The sequence below is a fragment of the Prionailurus viverrinus genome, chromosome B2, assembly GCF_022837055.1.
Source record: "Prionailurus viverrinus isolate Anna chromosome B2, UM_Priviv_1.0, whole genome shotgun sequence".
Lineage (NCBI taxonomy): Eukaryota > Metazoa > Chordata > Mammalia > Carnivora > Felidae > Prionailurus > Prionailurus viverrinus.
Genome location: NC_062565.1, coordinates 6,816,705 through 6,841,326, shown reverse-complemented (window position 1 = coordinate 6,841,326; position 24,622 = coordinate 6,816,705). Strand labels below are relative to the sequence as shown.

General features: G+C 44.8%; 1 protein-coding gene across 1 annotated transcript; it reads left to right on the top strand.

The window, feature by feature from the left end:
* The first annotated feature begins 530 nt into the window (after positions 1-530).
* HDGFL1 (HDGF like 1) lies at positions 531-2,638 on the top strand. Its single transcript, XM_047859394.1, has one exon. It carries the CDS (start codon positions 608-610, stop codon positions 1,298-1,300), a length of 693 nt encoding a protein of 230 aa, XP_047715350.1. The 5' UTR covers positions 531-607; the 3' UTR covers positions 1,301-2,638.
* Positions 2,639-24,622: the final 21,984 nt, after the last annotated feature.

Here is a 24,622-nt window from a genome sequence, read left to right as displayed (position 1 = left end):
ACTCGGGACATCCTCACACTATCGCTGACTCTGTCCCTTTGCCTGACCTCCACTCTGCTCTGGAGTCCCGGAGGAGGCTCCGGTGTCAGCCTTCAAGGAAATCAGAGAAGGAGGGAAGCCTCTGACCCCGCCACGCCATCAATGGCTCCTGAGGCAAGGGTGGAGTTTGCTGTGCTGAGATCAGGACCCACGTGGATACCTCGAGTTTGCACTAGCCTGTTACCGGTTTCCCCCCCCGAACACGCTCTCATCGTGTCACTGCGTTCTCCCAACACTGCCCCACGTCACCCTTCCCAGGCTCCTCCGGCACACAGCGTGACCCGCGCAACCTTTACGGCCCAAGTGCTCTACAGACCAATGGGCCCCGGGGCCACCCGGCCATCCGACCTGTCCGCTCTATCATTCTGGAAACCACGGCGCCCACACTGGGGTCTCGGAGCTAATGCACTCTTCGCGCTAGAACCTTCTCAGGGCGCGGGGCGTTGCGCGCGTCGCCGGGCGCGCGGGGGCCCTCGCGGGGCGCGCGCACCCAGCCCAGCGGCCGCCACCCGCCCGCGTCGTGGGGCGTCGCCGGGGCCTCCGCCGAGGCCGGGTCCGCACCCCCGCCATGTCGCGCTACTGCCGGCCCAAGTACAAGAGCGGCGACCTGGTGTTCGCCAAGCTGAAGGGCTACGCCCACTGGCCCGCCAGGATCGAGCACATGGCCGAGCCTAACCGGTACCAGGTGTTCTTCTTCGGCACCCACGAGACGGCCTTCCTGGGCCCCAAGCACCTGTTCCCGTACGAGGAGTCCAAGGAGAAGTTCGGCAAGCCCAACAAGAGGAGGGGCTTCAGCGCGGGGCTGTGGGAGATCGAGAACAACCCCACCGTCCAGGCCGCCGACTACCAGCTGGCCCGGGGGCAGGCCGGCGCCGACTGGCCCGGGCCGCAGCCGGAGGTCGGCGCGGACGCCACCGCAGGCCGCGGCGACCCGCAGGGGAAGGCGGGCGGCGACGCGCAGGCCGAGCAGGCCGCGGAGCAGGGGACGCCCAAGAGGAGCGCGGGGGAGCTGCCGGAGGGCTCCCCCAAACGTCCCCGAGAGGCCGAGCCCCGGGAGGCCGAGCCGGAAGGGGAGCAGCCGCCGCCGCCGCCGCCGGAGGAGGAGGCCGAGGCCGCCGGGGAAGCCGCGCCGCCGCCCCTCGTGGAGCTGGAGATCAGCGGCGCCACCGCCCCCGAGCCGGGCCCGGCCCAGGCACCGCCCGCGGAGGGGCCCGAGCAGCCGGGAGAGGCCCCGGGCGTCGCAGAGCGCGAGAGCCTGTAGTCACCGGTTTGGAGAAGAGCCCCCGCCCCGTTCCTGCTGCGGCCTGGCTGTTAACTGGGGAAACTGGCCACGGCCTACGAACTGGGACGCCTCCCCCACCCCCCACCCGCTCTCCTCCTCCGTCCAACCCCTTCCCCCCCACCACCAACCGCGCCCGGACCTGGGGTTGACCTGGAGGGGCAGGCCACCTGGCCCCCGGCACCCCTGTGATCAGAGCCAGGACTTCCACCCCCCACCCCCACCCCCACCCCCTCCGGGGTTGAGCTGAGCCCACCGCGCCCCTCCCTGCCTGGAACTGTTTCCTAAGGTTTCAGTTGGGGCGTGGACCTGCCGTTTGCACCCTCTCTCCCTCCCCGGGGCATTCTGGACCTCTGCGTTGGAATCAGGGGTAGGAGGGGAAGGGGTGCAGGATACAGAGCATGGGTGGGTGCGGAGGGGGACTTCCAGGGGCTAGGAAGGGGCAGTCCTCAAACTGGGCTGGTAGTGGGTGGCCGTCTTCCAGAGCTCCTGCCCTGCCCCCGCCCCCCCCCCCCCCCCCCCCCCGCCATGCCTGTTATACCCAGCAGCTCGCATTCCCCCAAAGTGGGAGGCCCTGTCTCCCATCTGGGTCCCCCCTTTTGCTGACCCAGGGATTTGTCGTTTTTTCACCAAATAATTTGAGAGCTCCCAAGTTGGTTGTGAGGTGGGAAGGGTCAGCTTTGCCCAGCTATTTGGAAGGGAGCAGTGAGGAACATCTATCCCCATTGAGATGTCTAGATGTCCGGGCTACTGGAATGTTCCGGGGAGACTCCTGGCCACCCCTTTTCCCTCTCCCCACAGCCTCAAGGCCACCCTACAGTCATCTGTATCACTCAGGCATAAAACAAAAGGCACGTTGTTTAGGAAACCTAATTTTTAATGCAAAGAATTTTATTTTTTATTTTTCAAAAATGAACTACCCTGGCGACGTCTTCAGTCAGCTTGCCGCTCTGCCATGGTTTACCCCAGGTCTGAGATGGACTAGGACGTTCCCTTTCCGTTGGGGTTTGATGACTTTCTTTTTGTAGTTAAGGCTTTGGTGTTCCTTGGCAGGTGCCATTTTCCATCCACATCCCACAATGTGCCTCCTATCCCACCCCCCAGCATTGTCACCAGACCTGAAATGTAACTTCCTGAGAAGAGAGAGGGCTAAGTGCCCCCTGCCAGCCTCTTCCTCCACTCTCTCTGGATGCCTCTCTTGTCTCTTTCACCCTTGCCCTTCTCTCTTGGGCTCTGATGAAAAATTGTTGACTGTAGCTTTGGAAGTTGAGAGCTGAACTATTTCAGTTCCAGGAAATAAAACCCGTTGATTACTTTAAATACATCTCAGGCCTGTTCCTTTGGTTTCTGAAGAATTGGCCCTTCACTTTAAGGCTCCTCCTGTTTTCTCTCCATCCTGTGTGAAAAGCAATCATTTGTCGTGGACAGGGATATTTTAGAATCCCCTCCACTTTGAGAAACCTTCCTTATCTCAAGGTCTCTACCCTTGGTGCCATCCATAGTATCCACCCCCCCCACCCCCCCCACCCCCCCACCCCCCCACCCCCCGCCCCACGACGCACACTGTTTAGAACCAGTGGGAAAAAGTCACCTTAGAATGTATGAATGGTGACACCCTGGGACAACAACTGAGTTTCTAATATTCTGCATTTACCAAACAGCAGATTTAGAGAAGAAGAAGGGTAAGAGGATTGGTCCTTTTCTTATTGTTGTGATTGCTTTCAAAGATCTCATCACTACTCTGCTGATAAAAGGCTCTTGCTTTATATTTCCCGTTCTTAAAATATGTAGTGTCTGCAGAATATTTTGTGTATGTGTTTTTCCCCAGTGGTTTTGTGCGTATATCTGGGGATATTGAAATATCCTTACTCATAATCACATGCTGGTTTCCAGGTAGTGTATTTGTCAACATGTAAAGACTTAGTAAATAGCAGAGTGCTTTTCAATAGAACACACGAGGCAGCTAACCAGCACGGTGGGCAACAGAAGACGTCACTGTGCAAGATGATGCGATTTTACTCGAAGGCTTATACCCAGACGATTCCTTGTTTTTCCGCTACTGCTATTGCAGTATTATTAATACTAGGAGTTACTCTTCAATGAATGTTTACCATGTGCGGAGAAGAACGACCTTGTTCAATCTTTGTCATGATCTGGGAAGGTACACATTAAAATTCAAATTTCCCAGTGGAAACAGCTTGGTTCAGAGAGGTTAAGTGGCTTTTCTTGCACTTCACAGGGCCCTCGGGAATCAAATTGCAGATTTCACTGGTCCAAGCCTGAGCTTTGTCCCCCGAATTACACATTCAAAAACAGCACTGACCATGAAATCCGAAGTCAACAAAATTGCTATTTTAGTATCAATAACAAATAATGATGAGAGCAGCTAATTGATATGTTCTACACGTAAAGTCTTTATTAATACAACTACCCGATTAGGTACCTACTATTCTCTATTTTAAAGCTGGGGGAGCTGAGGTTCAGAGGTGCTAAGTAATTTTCTCAAGGTCAGACAACTAGTAACCTTGTTTTATTATAGTTTATGGGTTCCTGAATAAAACATCCTATTGGAATAAAATAGGAGTACTTATTTTTCATCTACTATTTTGAAGGGAACATTTAGAAATTGACAAAGAATTTTTATATTAACAAAGAATAAATTAACAAACACTGCTAGTGGGTGTATAAAAAAAAAAATTAAAAGCAAAAAACAAACAAACAAAAACATCCAGGGCACCTGACAATGGTTTTGTCATTAAATGACTTGGTGAGGTGGTGAGGACAATTGTACATTCCCTGTTTTTCAAGAAGTATGTGGGGGCGCCTGGGTGGCTCAGTCGGTTAAGCGTCCGACTTCAGCTCAGGTCACGATCTCGCGGTCCGTGAGTTCGAGCCCCGCGTCGGGCTCTGGGCTGATGGCTCAGAGCCTGGAGCCTGCTTCCAGTTCTGTGTCTCCCTCTCACTCTGCCCTTCCCCCATTCATGCTCTGTCTCTCTCTGTCTCAAAATAAATAAACATTAAAAAAATAATAATAATAAAAAAATAAATAAAATAAAAAAAAGTATGTGACTATGGGAAATTCAAATACGGATTGGTATGTTTGCCACAGGCAGGCATGTGATTTTGATAAGTTTTTTTTATGGGGGGGGACATCTTCTGAAATGGTTCAATAACTTGAAAGCTAGAAAATGAGGGGCGCCTGGGTGGCTCAGTCGGTTAAGCGTCCGACTTCGGCCCAGGTCATGATCTCACGGCTCGTGAGTTTGAGCCCCGCGTCGGGCTCTGTGCTGACAGCTCAGAGCCTGGAGCCTGTTTCAGATTCTGTGTCTCCCTCTCTCTCTCTGACCCTCCCCCGTTCATCCTCTGTCTCTCTCTGTCTCAAAAGTAAATAAACATTAAAAAAAAAAAAGAAAATGAAATTACTACCATTTGAGTCCTTCATTTTGTGTTATCTCTTCCTTCCCTTTTTGTCTCTAATGTCGGGGATAGAAAAAAGTTGGTGTTTATTAGGAAGCATTGCATACGTTTGTCTTCTCAGCGACTATAATACGGTCGTGATAATGGTAAGGCAACTAACAGTACCCCTGAACAGTGATGCGCAGAATTAGCAAACAGTGAAAACTCAGTGAAGGAATGGAAACATGGAAAATCTGTATTCTCAGCCCTCTTCTCCGACACAGCAGACCCTATGAGTGTTTTTGGCTGTCTAAAATTTCCAGTAATTCTACTGCTGCGGTCTTTTTTTTTGTTTGTTTTGTCTTCTTCTGAAAACCGTGTGTGCCTCGGTGACAAAATTACTGATCGATAACCAGCTACCTTGCCAAACAGAGAGCACTGCTGGGCTGTCTGCCGATGCGGTGTTGGGGGGCGTTCAAATGTGTTGAGGAGTGTTTGGAAGGTCTCGTTTGAGCGTTCCATGCAAATGCATGCTGAGCACGTTGTCAGTGATCGGCACATACACTTAACATACTGGCTTAGGTAAGGCTTTCCAAGTGTTTGGTATTTCACACAAACGTCACTGGTTACATCACTTTGGCAAGGGACTTTGCCACTGACAGTTGTAAATTCTCTGTCTTCTAGCTCTCAACCTGTTCTGCAAATTCTCACCAAAGGTGCAGATTCTTCTTTGTGGCTCGTACCTCCATTTTATGCCCCTGGAAGTGTAGTAGATATTCAGGGCACACAGGATGTCTTCAATTCCCTTCATCATCAACACTCTTGTCAAAGAGAAGCTTCTACTAACCTCTGCTGCGTATACATGCTGCTACTTGCATTCGGAAAACACTGCCCCCCCCCCCCCCTTCTGGGCCTGGCCAACTACTCGAGGTAAGAGCCACCCATGTGTTCCCATAGTTCCATGCTCGCATTGGCCATACTGTCATTTCCTGTGAAGTTTGTGCTTTTCCACTAAACTGGAGGAGAAAGAACATATGTTTCATTAATAGTTTATCCCCGTTCCCAAAATAGGCCATAATTTCCCAAAACAGGCCATAACAAGCACACAGTAGATATTTGGCAGTCACTTAGAAGTCTGCTATGAGATACTCCTTAGAATCACGATGCTGGAGTAAAAGTCGTATGTGAGGTCGAACCCATTCTGACCCCCATAGGGAGGCAGAGGAAACTGACTTGTCCGCTAATGACATATGCAGGTTGGGGTGATTTTACGTCCATTGTTTTCATCATGCCCAGGTCCCCAGGCAGGGACGAGAGAATTCCGGTTGCTGCCTTCTTCAGACAGAAGCCATGTATTAACCCTTCAGCCAGAAATCAACAAAGAAGTGTGAGTATGCCAAGGGGAACTGGGACCTGCCACTCCTTCAGCCTTTTATGATATAGATGCCTCACTGGTGTAGACGCTTCTCAGAATGGAAGGTATTTAAAGGAACAGGATCTGTTCACTACACAATCTGGCTCCAATCTCACAAGCCAACTAGCTGGCCTGTATAGAAACACTTCTGTTTCCTACTCCTGGTGGAAAAATTGACTGTATTAGACTTTGAGATCTTTAAAATAGAGACCTCCTAAGTGGTTTCCTAGAGTAATTCTGACAGCGGGCGATTTTCCCTTCGCAGTCTGGTTTCACATGTAAATTTCATCTTCACCGAGATGGTCTTGAGAACACACAGAAAAGACTGCGGCCAAGGGCTCCAGATGGCCTGGGGCAGCTTGAGGCGTATGTGGATCAAGGGCACCCCTCGTCATGGAGTGGCCGCATCTTTGGCATGGAGACGGGCGGAAAACAAGCTTCACCTGCTTCCTGCCTGGTGTGTGGTCAGTGCCTGAGGACTGTGGGCCATTTGGTGAGTGCCCTTGCCTCTCTGATTTTTGCCACTTTGAGACCAGCTCTTCTTTCCGCCCAGAACACGAACAGCTGCATTCCCTTCTCCCCTGATGAAGCTTTTCCTAAATTTACTACATCAGAACTAGGTTTTGCTCCAAAGTTGGATAAGACCCTGCTTTTCCTGTAACAACATCTACTCCACTCCCTGATGCTCAGTAAAACAGTAAAATCCCTTACCCAGTAGGGTATACGTTCTATGGAGACGGGAACCGTGATCATTTTGCTTCCAAGAGCCCACCAAAGTGCTTGGTTCACGTTAAGCTCTCAGTTGATGGCTGTTAATAATGAAATGAATGGATGACAAATCACCCCCACTCTCACCCCAAACGTCAGAGGAAAACTTGAGAAATTTTGTCATGCCCAGTAAAAACTCTAAGGGGAGCCTAAGGATTTTTTTTAAAGGTGTGTGCCCCACTCATTGAATTAGATCATTTTGTTATTTTTTATAGGTAGGAGTTGGTCTCATAAAATAACAAACCTTAGCAAGACTGAAGCCCAAGGGAGATCAATCAAATCATCCAAGGTCGCCATGTGAATCAGGGTGTGAATAAGCATATTCAACACAGTCATCTGGTTCCTTTTTTTTTTTTTTTAATGTTTATTTTATTTTTGAGAGAGGGAGAGAGAAAGGAAGAAAGAGCACGAGCAGGAGAGGGGCAGAGAGAGAGGGAGACAGAGAATCCCAAGCAGGCTCCTCGCTGTCAGCACAGAGGCACACCGTGGGGCTTGAACGCACAATCTGTGAGATCATGGCCCGAGCAAAAGTCGTACCCTTAACCGACTGAGCCACCCAGGCACCCCCACAATATCTGGTTCCTTCAGTTACGCGTTCTCTTGAGTGCTTTGAGTCTTCCTTATCAGCTTCCCTTATCAGCTTGGTGGCAGCTGGCCTTGGAGCGCCCCAGACTCACCTTTAATTCCTGACTTTGCTGTTGAACAGCCGCGTGATCTCAGTTTCCCTCAACTGGAAGTTGTGACCGTGATTTTCATGTGACAGTTTGGTTGTGAGAAGCACATGAGCGCATACGTGTGAGAATGTCACACACCGTTCGTGTGAGAATGTCACCCAGCACGAAGAAGGCACGACGTCGCTGTGAATCCCCCTCCCTTCAGCGTGGTCCGGAGAGCTAACGGCACCGTTTGTGATCATTGGAGCCACCTTAACACGCTTATTTAGGAAAACACTGGGGCCCTCGGCCAGATGCCGTGCAGCTCTTTACTGAGGTCCACTTGCCAATTCTATATTTAGCCTGCCCAGACACAGAGAGTGGCTGAGATCTTATTCTCCTGTTTCCTCATATGGCTCTTCAAATCACTTCTTTAAATTCCCTCACTGTTAGCGGAGTTACTTTACACACACATATCCAATTATTAAACATTCCTCTTCTTTGGCCTGACTCAGCCCTCCCGTGGCCGATTTTATTGTTCCTGTTATAGGAGCCACTCACTGTTTTCCAATGGGGATTTTTTTAAGCCCACCTCCTCGAATACCTCCTATGGGCCTGATTTTTCTTTGTTTCAACGACAGACATAGTAATTGCGTTGCTCTGGCCGCTTCCTGGCTCCCTTGCCTTTTTGCCAGGGTACCTATCTGTTCACACCTAATTTTAATGAGCTGCCCAATTCGATTACTGGAAGGCACTGGGGTGTTACAAGGGATCGACCATTGTTTCCAGAAGCCCTCCCAGGTTTCTCGTCCTCCTGTGATTTACCGAGTGTCACTTAATTCTGCTTTTTTTTTTTTCTTTTTTCACACCCCGGCTGACTGCTCATCATAGTCGTCACCCACCTGTCTTGGCGACCTGCTCAACACTTCATTAAAAACACGTGCAGCTCAGCTCCTTTCTCCCCGCCCCCCTCTCTTCACTTGTGACCAGGCCTGTTTTCCCCTTTCACTCGAAGTTATTCTGCTGCTTGGGCTTGGTGGCTTCTTCGCGGGCCACTCCTCAGGCCCTCAGCTGTGTCTCTGTTTCTCAGCCTGCACTTCATCCGCTTCCATCCTTTTCATTAGTGTCCCTGTTTTCACTCTCAGACGTTTGGGACACGTGCACTGATTACAGTCCGTGGCTGCCTTGAGAGCAACACCTCGAATATGTTATTGAAACAAAAGCAAGAAACAGGAAAAAGGCCAGAGCAACGTTGTATGAGAGTCCCTTTTGTGTGTTTTTTTTTTTTTGAAAATTAAAGATCTGCTAAATTATTAGACACCTACTAACAACGTTGCTCTCGTTAGCTTGTTGGATGTGGGACCTCGAGAGAGGAGCATTCTTGCTGCAGTCCCAGCGGGGCGTGTGGGGAGCACTGGGGACAGAGCGGTGACAAGACAAACAGCCATCTACCCTCATGAAGCTCATATTTTAGGGGAGAAACAGATAAGTAGACAGTAAATAAATATAATGAAAATTTCCCAATGCAGTAACACCAAAGTGGGACAGAGAAATGACTAAGGGGCATATGTTTTCAACGATATTAAAACTAAACTTTGTGTCTTATAAGACTCTGAGTGAGTCTGGGGCTCACTGCATATTAAACTGTTTTAACAGAACTAAATATTTCTGTCCTACTGTGACTTCATAGCACTATTGTCCTCCTGGTGGTTCTCGGTCATTTTAATGCATAGAAAATGACCCCAGAGTCTTTCATGCTGGTGAGTGTCCCTGTATCTGTGCAGTGACAACACTAACAAAATTGCACCCGTTTATTGAGTACTTACTGTGTGCCAGATAGTCTTTCAGGGGCTTAGAATCCATCAGGAAACAATATAAACCAGTAGCTGGCTTCTTGGTGCTTCCATTTTAGCAGGGAGAGAGAGGCAATCAAAAACAAACTTAGGGGCGCCTGGGCGGCCCGGTCTGTTGAGCGTCCGACTTTGGCTCAGGTCATGATCTCTTAGTTTGTGAGTTCGAGCCCCTCTTCGGGCTCTGTGCTGATAGCAAAGAGCCCACTTAGGATCCTCTGTCTCCTTCTGTCTCTGCCCCTCCCCTGCGCACACTCTCACTCTCCCCCTCTCTCAAAAATGAACATACATTAGAAAAATACGTTTAATAAATAAGGAGATTCTATCCTAGAAGATTATGCAAGACACTGGGAGAAACAAACTGAGGTAAGCAGGGCTGGAGAGTGGCTGGTGGGGATTGTGCCACGGTCACCAGGACAGTGAGGGTGGTGGCCAAGTTTACCTGTGGCCCTGGGGCTCTCCCATTTCCCAGGCCCTCAAGCCAGCACATGGGAATGTACTTGAATAGAGCAGCATCTTTACAAAGATGATGTTGAATCAATATAGTTATGAAAACGAATAATCCACAAACTTAAATACTTTATTATTTATAATTACACTTTATAATATATGTCGTATTACGTATATTACACCTCACCGCAGAGAGAGACACACGAGTCCTATCACACTCGAAATGAGAACCATTGCCTGGTACCACCCGTTGCCAAGCTGTCACGCACATCCATGTGGCGTCTTTCGCGCTGCGATATAGACCAGGATTTTATCTTTATGCTATTTAACATATTTTGGCTCTTTTTTTTCTTTTCCCGCCCCAAACAGAAAGTGCTCAATCACGGGGGCCGTGAAATTTCCCAGATCTTCTGCAGTACCTAGCAGAGCACTTCCCAAAGAGTCATCCGTTGTTATTAATTAACTGAAACTAATGAAGTCACAGTGTAGGCGGGCGTTGGCCCCGCATCTCAGCAGCCAGAGAGCACGTGCACACGTGGTGGACCTCTCGTACGAGATGTGAGTTACATTTAGAGGCTGGACGCCAGGGCAGCGTCATGGAGTCTTCATGGGGCATGTCATTATCACAGCCTAGAGTTTCAGGTTTTCGGGGTTGGCGGATTTGCCAAACAGTTCCCCACCCCAGTCTTCACTAGCCAGTGTCCCTGAATGGAAACCCAGCAGTTCTCACTGGAGTGTGAGCGTGGAGAGAAGTGTGTGCGGGTGGGGAATATTCCACTTTCTGTTGTAACGGTCAAGGTCAAGTTTTTGCTTACATTTTAGGAGGATACTTCTAGGTAGGTTGAGTTTCTAGTTACTGTTAAGTCATTTTAGGCTTTAAAACCTCCACTTTTTTTTTTTTCCTGGTCCAGAATCTGAATTTGTTGTTTCATGACAGGAGCAGAGTCTGGAGTTATAATAGACATAAATCAAAAATGTTTCCAGGGTCCTATATATTATCCCATCACCCAAGGAGAAGCCTGGTGGTATCCCGGATTTTTGTAAAAGCTAACTTAGCCAGTCTTTTAGATGAATGCTATAAGCCAAGGATGGGTGATGGTGCAGAATGTGTAAAGAGATGTGTTTTAGGTACGTTAAAAGTCTCCTTTCACACTATAGAGAAAAACAATAGTTTTGCTATTTCCACTTGATTGGCATTCCTAACAACTGCTCTGTTAGAGGGCTTTGCCATTAGATGTGAATGTCACAGCCTTGGGAAAAAAAAATCCACATTAAGGTCCCTTGTTGAAGCAGAGAAGGGCTGTTTGGATCACATCAATTAATGAGGGAGCTGAGTATCCACCTTCTCATATTTCTTATGACTGTCACGAGAAATGGACAGCCTGACTATATTTTAATCACATTGATACGAATGTTTCAATGCCAAGTAGACATAATTCAGTGCAGGTATTCTGTAATATTTCTGATACTCCAGTTAAAAAGAGAGAGGTTGATGGGGGGGTGGCAGGGAGAGGAGGGTAGGTGATGGGCATTGAAGAGGGCATCTTTTGGGATGAGCACTGGGTGTTGTATGCAAACCAATTTGACAATAAATTTCATATATTAAAAAAAAGAGAGAGAAAGAATGATGAAAATAATATTTTACCACCCCAGTGCTCACTGTGCAACAAAAAACCCAAACACAAGACTTACTGTGCTTTCGTACGTCTCCTCCCTCAGTCCTCCCCCTCCCTGGACAATATCACTTATATCAGCTCCCCGAAATAAATATTACAGCATACAGGGTGCCCTCTGATTGTGCTCACCGCATGAACTCGTTAAAGATATTCCCTGAAAGCTGAGCACAAATGGTAATGAACAGGTTAAAAATGGAGGACTCCAGTGGGCCTCGAACCTTCACACCCAAGGCACAGCTTGCTATGTGTGTTACCATAGAGAGTCAAAGAGAAACTTCCTTTACAGAAGCTGCATATTTAATCTTTTTTTTTTTTTCTGATTGTGTGAGACCAGGGTGGATACTACGTATTTATCAATTTTCAAAAACGAACCAACCCTCCACCACAGCTGGATAATGACAGGGTGCCTCATTGCCATTCTCAGAGGGGCTGTTTTGGTTGTTGAAATAAATAGATGCCCCTAAGAATTAGATCATAAAAATAGTCCGCGTAGCATGTATCTGCAGGGCCATTCTTTCTGCGACCTCTACCCCCTCCCTCTGATAATGGCCATTATCCATAGCAGGGCACTTGAGGTCACTAGTGTGGTCTTTGCGCACAGGACCTTACTATCCTTCCTATGCCATCGTCTAGATTGTGAGCCACGGCAAAAGGATTGGAAAACCAGTTTGTTCTTTGTATATGAGACGTAGATTTGACCTTGTGTCGTCCTCCTGCATCTTCTATGATCTCACAAACCCTAGACACAAGACTTTCAAGCAGTCTGGTAAAAAAAAATCTCCAACTGTGCTTTGGTTTTGAGTTTAAATCATAATATTCCAATCATTTGTTTGTTTTGCTATGAAGATGCCTGGGGCATCCAGCTACAGCTGAGAGGGCAGGCTTGGCATTGTTAGTAATTAGAAGGAGCCTGGTAGTGATTCAAAGTAGCTAAGAATTCATACATTTAAAAAAAAAAAAAGCCCACAAATGTGTTAGTGAGATGTAGTTTGCTGAATTCATTGTAGCTGTGTGGCTGTCTTTTTAACCTTGCTGCCCTACTCATTAGGGCACATGCAGTCAGTCACCAAAGACCCTGGTTTCCTGCTGTGCTCCTGAAGCCTGATAAAATGCATCGAATATGAGATGAATCTTCTGGTCTCCCTCTCTGTTGGTCACTGTCGCTGAGATTTCGGTTATGTTGATATAGCTATAAATTGAAATAAATTCCTAACACCTAGTATGTTTGCTAGGGCTTAGTAGGCACAGAATGAATGCCCAATGGATTAGTAAATGAGTACAGGACTAAATGAAAGGATATCGTTTATGATATTTCAAAGACAGCCACTTTATTTTACTAAAGAAATTAGTCAATAGAATTACCTGATCTTGCACACCCCAGGGGAAGTTCTCAGGGAGACAAAACTCAATGGTGTCTTCTCAGTGTTGTGTTAGTTACTAAGAAAGCAGCACGTGGGCATAGCACAGTGTCACCTTACCAAAGGTCCCAATTCAAGGAGTATCTTCTTGATTCTAAAGAAGGTATTAACACTCGTTGAAAATAGACTCTCTGAAAATAGACAGGGATGCTACGGCAGGGGGAGAAATCATTTTAGCTGTGAATCCAGGAAACACGGGTGGCATAGCAAATAAATGGATGTCTCAAAATAAACAACATGATCAGGTCATTTGTGATCATGCCATTTAGTCACTTCATTTCCATGAATTTCAGGGTTTCAGGTAGGCAAAGTAGAATCACGGAAACTTTTGGGGGTTGTTTACATTTTCATTTGGGTAACATCTATATATTTATTTTAGCAGTTCTTCCATTAATAAAACCGGAACCAGGTTTCTTGATCTACTCTTCGATTTGCTAGCATCATTCATCTGGAATTTAAATTTAGCTGGAGTGAGCCAACTTTCACTTTAATGTAAATGTGCACACAACGGATAATTAATAAATTTCCTGATGAGACTTTACTACTATACCCCATCCATGTACTTTTGGTTTTTCATAGTATTACCAACCTCCTGAAGATGAACAGTCATAGTCATAAACAGAAGTTCAAGCTAAAGTTAAAGGGAATGAAAGAAACGTCATAAAGAAAAGTGAAAAAGAAAAGGGGGGATCGGGGGAATATTTTTGGAACCAGGCAAAATGGTCAGATTTCATGTAGTCCGTGGGGAAGCCAGGCCCGGTCCATTTCTCCCTCATGTGTCCTGGTGAGCAACTCAAGAGCCTTATCAAGTGATTCCGGCAGAATCTTCAGGAAGACTCCCAGGAAACGTGCACTGAGAAATTTGGAGGAATCAGCCACAGAGCTAGTTTTATGGAAAATGATGCCCTGTAGCTCAAGAGAACAAATTTCTCTACATGGGCATAATAGCAAGTGTTTAGAGAAATTTTCCAAATAATAAAATAAAAATAAAATAAAATAAAATAAAATAAAATAAAATAAAATAAAATATAAAATAAAATAAATAAAATAAAATAAAATAAAGTAAAATAAAATAAAATAATAAAATAAATAAAATAAAATAAATAAAATAAAATAAAATAAAAAAATTTTAAGAGCCCCAGCTTACTTTATGACAAAATTCTTCCATCTTCCTTTCTAAGATGATAATAGCAAAATGTTTTGTTTTGTTTTTTTCTCCCTTGTGGTAGCATGTTACAAATTTACATCGGAAATTTATAAGAATTTCTGAAAGCTGTAGATACGCATTTATAACTTCACAGGAAAGTTTTTAAAAGCTCAACATTTGAATAGTTTTGCATTAATTGGGAAGAGGGCTATTTAGGGAGCTCTAAGGTCGGATTATGAGTTTTGATCTAATGCCCTTTGAAAAATGAAGAGAGTGTAATGATTTAAGCGGAAGGCTAAAGCACTTTGCCACAATCTGTCTCTTTACCTGCCTCCCGGTCAATATCGTTTACAATGCATCATTAAAGAGGTGTTGAGGTTCTTTCAAGGTGTGTGAAAGGAGTGGGGATTTAAGAGGGGTGCAGGTGTGAGGGACTTATTTCCTGTGCAAACAGGGAGGTGAGCGTGTAACTTTGGGATGGTATAAAGCACGGGGCTTCAACCTAAATCCCATGTTCCCTCTGTACTTCGAAGTATTTCACAGTCTTATTTAATGCCGCTCTTTCTTTTCTGGCAAACAGGGCTTTATTTAGTGACCGGGATGACTCATTCCCCAAATCGCAGAAATACGGGTTTTCCGTGGCAGTCAGCATTTCTGGTTTCTGATCCTGAGGAGATTCCATGGGCATTAACACTGGCCAGAAGAAAACCGTGCAGCACCAGGGGAGCGTGACTTCCCTTTCCTTACGGAGGTGGGTAAGTCACCCTCACGAGCAACAGCAACAGGAAACAAAACATTTTCAAATACAGATTTGCTTTGGCTGCAAACGAGGCCAGAGCTTGGTTCCCCAGTCTGAGAACTGGAGCCACGTGCGACCTACCAGACCTACCACCTACCGTCCCAGTTTTCAATCAAGCACTCGGGAAATGGGAGCATAGTGAAAATGTATGCATTTGACAGTATTATCCTACAGGGTCAGCTTGACTAACGTCTTTCGTGCTGTGTCCAAATGAAAGCACACTGGGAACCCCGTAAACTCAGCCCCAAGAGCGTCTCACATGCAGACAGAGGAGGCTGTAACAGTGGAGTCTGCGCTCTAGCATAAATCAGGGTGCCGTAGGGGAGGTTTGCCCATTGGCTTAGATGTGTACGTGATACTGACCCGTGGTGGGTTGCCTGTTGCTTAGATGGACCTGTGATTTGAGTTTCGATTAACTAAATGATCAAAGTAAAACTATGAACCCATGAGTTGGTAAAAGAAAATCCTTGAACAGCCAGAATAGGTGTCATTATGCTTAGGGTGTTCTGTAGGGGTGGGACCCAAGGGGGACAGTGGAGGAAGGTTACCCTGACCCACGTGACGAGTCAGGAGCAACATCTCCCCAGGGCCTCGAAAGAGCCCAGCATTGTCCACCTGAGACGGCAAGGATCAATTCACCTGGCCTGGCAACAACCTAAAGATGACACCTGTAAGGACTTTTGGTCCTTTTTGCCCCACCCATCCTCCTGGATGGTCAACACAGAGGTACCAGGGCACAGAAGAGAGAGGCGAGGGGACGGGGGGTTGGATTGTGGTCACAGGGTGAGTGAGTCACACCGGGCCAGGAAGACAAAAAGTGTTCCACAGGCTGTGGGCTGAAGTTTTCAAGTGAGTTCAATTCATTTTTGTTAATGCTTTATTTATTTTTGAGAGAAAGAGAGCATGCGCAGGGGAGGGGCAGAGGGAAAGGGGGACAGAGTATCCAAAGTGGGTTCTTTGGTGACAGCAGAGAGCCCAATGCAGGGCTCGAACTCATGAACCGTGAGATCAGGACCTGAGCAGAAGTTGAGAGCTCAACCAACTGAGCCACCCAGGCGCCCCTGGATTACTTTTTTTAAGCAGGCACCACACCCACTGTGGGGCTCGAACCCATAACCCCGAGATCAAGAGTCCCGTGATCTACCAGCTGAGCCAAGCAGGCACCCCTAAACTGAGTGAAATTAGGTTGGACTTTTAAGCAACTGATAATAGTTGACAAATGACAGAATCTGATTGAGAGGACATTAAATTTCACGGAAAAGGGATTTTACAGAGCAGGTCTGAAAACAGCGGTGCAAGAGAAAGAAAAATCACATTTTCCTAAGTAAACATTTCAGTTTAACCTCGCATTCAACACCTTTTCCTCGGTTCTGTTGAATGAATGACTGAATGGATGAATGAATGAATTTGGTTCTTGTCACTAACTGCAGAGTTAAGTGCGTGTTTTTCTGCACTTAAAACAAAATCAAAGCCTCAGTGAGCAGATGGTGGAAGCTTTTATTTTCCAGGAGACAAAGAACCTGGCCCATGCCCTTTACCTCACAGCACTGGGAGTCTGTGGTCTCTCTCCCGCGGGTCACGTCAGCCCCAGCACATCACAAATTGTCAGGAAAGCCAATCTACAGCTTTCGTGTTTTTGTTTTTTTGTTTTTGTTTTTTCATTTCACTTAAATTGCCAAAAAAAAAAAAAAACTTCTTTTTCATCAAGTTATTTGGTTTTTGAGAAGATTAACACTCTTCTATTGATGTTTTCACTTTCACTAAAATTTTTAGAAATGCACATTCTAAAAAGAACAATTTGCCCAAAAGGGAAAGCAGGATGGCTAAGAATAACATTTTTTAAATTCCAATACTTGGTATTAGGGTTGACACAGCCTAAATTCCAAAAGGATTTAAACTTGACAATCGTGAACCACAGTATGTCCACTTCCTCTATGTGACAGTTTTTTAAAAGCGTTATTCCAAGAAAAGCAACCGAACCCCTGCATGTTGTTTGTTATTTCATGGCATGGGACGTTTGCTCGCATCGGAGTTTCATTGTTTGAAAGAGACTCTTTTTTTTTTCTTCTAATATGAATATGAAATATCTCCTTTGGGGTCAGAGGCATGCATAAAGATATATCATTTGCCTTTTAATGGGGCTTTCTGGTGACTGTACAGTTTTAAAGTGTTCTGGATGCACCGGCTCTTCCTTACTGAACGTTCTTGCTGTGTGCTCTACAAATATGGATGGAAATAATTATGGCGAGGATGGCTTCATGAGATGATGTCACTCCAGAGGAAAAAACCCGCACCGCAGGGAGCATTTCCAGTAAAGCATGGCAGAAACTGCGGGGTAATCAAAGTGCAAATTCCAATTTATTTAAGCAATATTGTTCTTGCTCCTCCATTTCACAAAGCTGTCCTTTCTCATTAAATTTCTGGAAGAGAAGGAATGAATTTTACCAGAATGAGTCTGAATGCTAGTTGACCTTTTTTGAAAACTCTGCCTGGAACCCTGGCATCCCAGCTGCCTTTTCACACATATGGGGAGAAAAGAAATTGAGGCTTGTGAGGAGTAGAGCCCAATATATGCAAGACGCGATGCCATCCAGTGAGGCTTTTGTTTGAGGAGAAGTTTGCGTGTATCGAGGGCAGTGCATTTGTCGGTGGCCCTGGTAAGGGCTTGAGTAAGATCCCTGTCTAAGGGTTTCTGTGTCTTCTGGACGGCACAGCCCAGGGACTGGCTTTGGCCTGAGCGTGCCTTCTGCTTTCTAGCAACAACCAAATGAATAGAAATATAATTTATAATATCTGTGTGTTGGTGATGATTTGACAAAGTTCAGTTTTATTTGATAGTTTATTGAGTTTCTGGGGCACCTGTGTGGCTCAGTCTGTTAATTGTCCGACTCGTGATTTTTGGCTCAGGTCACGATCTCACGAACTGTGAGATCGAGCCCTGCACGGGGCTCGGGGCTGACAACGTGGAGGCTGCTTGGGATTCTCTCTGTCCTTCTCTCTTTGCCCCTGCACTCGGGTGCTCTCTCACTCAAAAATAAATAAATAAACTTAAAAAACAGTGTATCGAATGTGTTGTTTTATCAGACGCTTTTTTAGGCATCAGTGATGTAGCAGTTGACAGCCTACTGGGTGGAAGGATTACAAAATCAGATACAACACAGTTCTTGCCCTTAACATGCTCGTAATTAGGAGGGGCCTTCTGATTCGTAGACAGAAAATTACAATACAGTGTGGTCCGTTCTATGATGGAAGGAGGCCCAGAGTGCTGTCGGAGGACGTAGAAGGGACCCCAACCCAGACGGGTCTGAGCAGGAAGCTTCCCAGAAATATCAGCTGTCTGATTTACATCTTTAATGACCAATAGATGGGGGGTCGGGGGCGGTGGTGTGTGAAGTAAAAGAGTCTGAAAGCAAAGGGACTACAGTTTTCCAAAACACCCAACACAAGAAAAAGCAGGGATAATGGGGCACAGAATCACTTCCCTTTGGCTGGAGAGGAGAGCCAGTGAGGATGGGGAAGGCATCTAGTGGAAAAAAGAAAACAGGAGTTTGCCCGTAGGGAGTCTTGTCTTCTATGTTTTGTTAAAAATATGTGGATTTCATTGGAAAGGCCACGGTGGTTATGACAGAAGTGCTCTCGTTCAGGCTGGAGGGGCCCTTGCTCTGGGGCCCATGCTTTAAGAGGCTTTCATTTAATATTCATAGGTAAATAAATAAACAAAGATAGATAGATAAATGACTAAATAAATTAGTGACTAAATAAATAAATAAATAAATTTTTAAAGAACACAAGGCTACCTCCATACTTGGGTTCATGGTGGCCATGAACCATGGTGACCCAGTTCAGCACTTAATCCTCCACAAACATTCAGGACCCAGGAAGGCATCTCTGGCCTGATGTCCACAGGAGACTGGGTCCTCGCTCTTTGAGGATCTGTGGTTTGCACGGCCCAACATTGCAAAGGAACACTGAGAAATGGAAAGAACTTGAGAGGGGAAAAGTGGAAGTAATTTGCTTTTATGAACTTATGCTAAATGGATAAAACTTCTCAAATAATAATGTATGCGAGAATTATTGCCTAATGAAGGGTAGTTTCAAACAGGACCAAGAAAAGATCCGTTTCCTTCTCCTTATGTTCTAGTTTGTAGACAAGGAGGTGCACAGGAACTGGGGTGGTCTTCCAAAAATTTGCACGTGAAGGCTCAGGAATATTTTACGGTGTTAAATATTCATATTGCTTTAAAAAAATTCTCATTTTCCCCTCTTCTGTTCTCCATATATGTATACGGAGACCACACTCACATACACACAATAGATACATAAAAATATATACATAAAACACAAAGTATGAAAATTTTACATTGCTAAAATTTGAATGGCTTTCTTTCCATGAAAATATTACATTCTTTAAAATTACATACAATTTCAGCTTTATTTTAAAATATTTTCATTTAACATTTTGAAATACTTATTATAATTTGTCATTTGCCTTTTTAATTCTCAATGTTTTAGGAGAAAAGACTTTGAAAATATGACAAATAATATTCATTTTTCACTTGTACATTTAACTTACATCTTTAATGAATGAAAATATAGTAAGCTTTTGTAATCTTGGAATATTTCTCATCTTTTAGATCACTAGTCACTAGAATTATGTAAAAATATTGATTAAAATAATATGTTTCATAATTTTAATAATGTGAATATTAGAGGATATATAATAATTTATATTTTTGTGTGTTTTTATGACTCATTCTCACATCATCAGACTCTAAACAGAACACTCAAGCATGTACAATAATAATATAATTAGTTTTATTGTTTTCCTGATTTCATTCATATAAATAACATCTTACATTTGTGGTGATATTTTGTCCACATAAAGGCATACGTCTCACAGGATATCTTCTGTTTCTCAGTTTATTAAATGGGAATTGTACTCTTACTGCATTTAGCTGTCTGTATGTGAGATTCCACCTTGCCCCAAGCCCTTCTTAACCAAGGGGGGAGCATGATCAACACCACCCGTGAGAAATCTCACTCCCCTGGAAACAATAAGGCAAATTAGGAGGCCAATTAAGCCAGTTAGGCCATCCTCTGGGTGGGTAATGTTTCCACCTTTACCTTGAACTTAGGACTCAACCTCATTCACTTTGTTCCTTAGCATAACTTCCGGAGAGGTGCTGAGCCCTGCCATTTTAGGTTTCCTGGCCAGCAAGTTCTTGGCTGCAGGCCTACCCATGTTCAGACCAGGCATTTTTGACAGCCACAGGGGTGGATGGACTGAAGGTCTCCTGTCCTTAACTGAAAAGAAAGTTGAGAGATTACGGAGGCTGTCTTAGGTTTCAAAACCCGAGGCTCTTGCAATAAGTAACGCCAACCATTAACCACAGGGACTGTTGAGGCAAAAAATAACAGTGTTTTGAACCCACAGCAAAGCCATTGGTGGGAAAGCCCTCCAGACCTGAGTGGCAAAATAAACGAGACTCTTTAGAGTACTTGAAACCTCTAGCCTGACCACTATGCCAGTGAGTCGGAAAGGTTTCCCTGGATCCACTCAAGGTGCAGCCTTCCAATCTGATCAACCATGGGTGCCCCAGGGGTTGGCCATCCAGTGTCCTGTGACCAAGTGAGACGAGTGACAGAGAGGAGCCAGGTAGGTGTGAGATACTATTTCAGATACTCTGCATAGGTTTATTTTATGGACAGAAAGGAATTATGGGACCAGAGACCAGAGTTCATTTTTCTTTTTTTTTTCCAAAACACTTTTCATTCTGGCTTCCACCTAAAATTGAAGGGGAAGTTTCCTGACTACTGTCACTGAAATAAGATGTAGAATGAATCCTAAGCAAGAGCCAGGGATTCTAATTAAAGTTTTTCTTGGAGTTACACATTTAGAAAGATTTCTCCTCTATTTTTATCTTAAAGAAAAATACAGAAATTTGATGGTGATGCCTTGGTGACATCAAGTTTCTAAAATGGGAAGCAAATTTTGTTTAGAAAAAACACTCAGTAATCTTAGAATGCTTTTACGTTTTATTATCGTTGATAGGAGAATATATTTTGATGGGAATATTGAAAATTAGTAAGGACTAAATTAAGGAGGAGATGAAATTGATTAGTCCTGATAAATTAAAGTTTATACATATAAATGTATAATTTATGGATATATGCATAAATTTACATATATGATAATACAGAGACAGTAGTATTTTAATAAAGTGTATAATTTCTGTTTTCAATTCGTATAGAGTTTATGAATTTCTCATCACATCAGTAGGACTTCTGAAATGGACTTATGTAATTACAACTAGATTTAAAATGATTTTAAAATCTATGACTGTGATTACTCTTATTAGCAGTTTAACTTGCCCCAGTGCATTTTATTCTATTTTCTGCATGACATCTATCCCTTTCCCACAGGAGTAGCATGTGGCAGGCATCATCAACTCCAAAGACAGCTTCATACAAGATTAGCATCTTCAACAAGAGCGTCAGAGGCATGTAGATGAGGAAAATGTAATCATAATCACTCACTACAAATTTCCTGGGCCAAAAATCCTGCTTCAATAGCAACAACAAAAGGTGAACTTGGTTAAAATGATTGATGGGCGCTTCTCCTTTGCTCAATTGTATTCAGAACAGCCGAGGTCACACCTGGCTGTGTTCTCATCATACAGTTGATTATTGTTCTGGTTTTGGTCTGGGGTCTGCTCCTTACCACCATGTGAGACCTTAGTCAACTTCCCTTTTCCTCAGTGAACTCATCCTTAAAATGGGGAGAATAACTGTGCTGGCCGGGATGTAATATAAGTGAAATGCTACCTGTTGTACAGATTGAATGGCGTGGTAAGAGGGACGTGCTTAGCACAGAGTCTGGCACGCGATCCGTTCGCATTATACGTTAGCCGTTATTCTAGGACCTGCAAACCGTATTTAACTAACGCTTGAGTGGCTGTGCTTTCCTTTTTATTTGTCCCTAGTAATTGGCCACATTGGATATTTGTTTTGAGCCATAATGAGGATGAAATATAAAGATAAAGCAGTCATCCCTCATATTATAATTGGAAAGAATCATCTTTAATAAACTTCAATTATAAGCCCTCAGGCAAGAATATTCTTTACGAGGCCAAGGATAAAGAGAGCCAATGCCCCAAAGAATTGCACCCCATTTAAAAATTATTCGCCCACAAGCCCAGGACAAAATAAAGTTGATTAGTGTCAAGTACAATTCTGTTATTTTGACCACTTGGATCGTGTCTGGCTGAGTTAGAAGAAGATGGTTATTATTTTATTTTACTAAATGAGTTTTAAGTTTGTTTGTTTTTTTTATAAGTCATCTCTACAGCCAACCTGGGGCTCAAACTCACAACCCGAGATCAAGAGTCACGTGCTCTTCCGACCGAGCCAGAGGGGCGCCCCACTAAATGAGTTTTTAATGCATCCATCCCAGTCTCTCTGTGGGTGTGTTTAGACTCAGCAGAGAGCTCGATAAGACGGACAAGCAGCGAGGAGTTAGTGGACAGCAGAACAGGAGCACTTCCCAAGATGCCTGAAGGCAGTAAAGGCCTAGAGCCCCGATCGAGAGTCTACCGCAGGAGGACGCGTAGACATGAGCCACAGAATGGAAAACTCACAGGTTAGCACTTTGGAGTATTTATTTTGTCTACTTCTAAAATATTTAGTCTGGAACATTTAAACGGAGACTTTATTGGTGCACACGCTTGTCCAAATTTACAGCAGCCGACACCGCGTGGAGCTTTGGCAAGGGTTCACGGCTAGCCGATTGTTGAGAAAGCTCCTATGTGAAAAGCCAGATCTTTCTGTGAACGTAGATAAAAAGTGGATCAAGCCAAGTGTATGGAAAATGAGATAATGGGAGATTCAAAGAGTATTCCCGTGGGGGCCAGTTTCTCTGATGTCCAACTGAACTACATATTAATGAAGGATGGCAAACGCTCACAGCTGATAAGCAGGCTGTCTCCTGGCAATTATCATAACTCCTGTTGCAAAATAGGTACTTTATTTGGACTTTATCCATTCCTTGACTTGCTCTCTGTGAGGAAGCACAGCCTCAAATAATTGCGGGTCTATTAGCACATCAATTACCTAAAGACCTTGATTTTAGCAAGGAGTGGATTTTAATCAATCACTGCAAACGTTATCGAGAGATTAGTTGTCCCAGAGAATAAAATTAACTACAATTAGACTGTAATAACTTGCAAGTGCCACTAGCATATATTTTCTAGTTCCTTTAGAATTAATCCGTTCGGCTGCTACCTGGTATAGGAAAAAAAAAATATGTTCAGACTTTCACAATAATAACTGGAATTAATGTTACCTTTTAACTTCCTTCCTTGAAATGAAAGGAAGAAACTAAACTAATAAATAGCTCACCCTTGAATGTATGGGAGATCTTACTAGACAAGTCAATTTGAGATGATTAGTAGAAACTACAGAGTTTGTTAAGGAAGGATCTCATATCCGTCCTGAAATTCAGTCCCGCGTTCTTTTTTTTTTCAACGTTTATTTATTTTTTGGGACAGAGAGAGACAGAGCATGAACGGGGGAAGGGCAGAGAGAGAGGGAGACACAGAATCGGAAACAGGCTCCAGGCTCTGAGCCATCAGCCCAGAGCCCGACGTGGGGCTCGAACTCACGGACCGCGAGATCGTGACCTGGCTGAAGTCGGACACTCAACCAACTGCGCCACCCAGGCGCCCCAGTCCCGCGTTCTTAAAGCATCGGGTAGAAGAAGGAATGGCGAGGGGTGAAACGAGAAAAAGCAGTAGACAATTGAGGTAACAAGTGACTGATCTGGCAGATCTCGGAACATGTGAACAGTCTCCAGGCACCCGGAAATACTTGGTGAGGGAACTTATTAAAATATCACACTTGCTGTATTCATGTTGAACGGGGAACTGTTACAGTGTCTGTAATAACATACTTGAAGACACTTTGGCACACTGTATGATATTATGTGTGCGACACTTAGTTCAAGCTGCACTGCTGGGGCCATTCCATTTCTATAACCAAGAATCCATAGTCCAAGGGTGGCGCCTAACATTATATGAAAAAGGCTAATTCCAAAGATGGCTACTGAAAGCCCTTTAACTATCGATAGCTCAATCAACACCTGAGGGTTTTCTAATCAGCATAATGAAGGTCAGACATGGATTTGCTCAGGGAAATTAGTGGCTTGTTTAGCATGATCGCTGGTAGAACCGTATTCTGATTAGGTAAAATGAAAATTGTTCTAGGGATGTGACCTGGCTAAAATATTTTGGTAATGTTGCTCATATTTGGGTGGGTCGAATGTGGGGATTCAGGAAGGCCCAAAGCCAGTGTTCTTAGGAATAGCCCCTGCTCTTCACTGATAGCATGCAGGGAGCCCGCTTGGGATTCTCCTTCTCCCTCTCTCTCTCTGCTGTTCCTTCCCCACCTTTCTCTTACCTCTTTCTCTCTGTCTCTCTCTCAAAATAAAAGAAACTGTTTAAAAAATATTAAAAACAGAAACACCCTATCCGAGAAGATTCCCTCAATGCCAGGCCTGTTGCCAAAATTAAACCTAGCTGCCTAATCTCTTTGTTTATGCGACATCATAGAAATAAGTGAATGTGGTGTGTGCGTGTGTGCAGAAGGGATAGGATTGAGATCGCGAACAGAATTTTTAGAATCAGGGCAGCTAGCAAAGTAGGGCCAGGAGAAGAAGGGACTAGAGTAAGAATGAAGT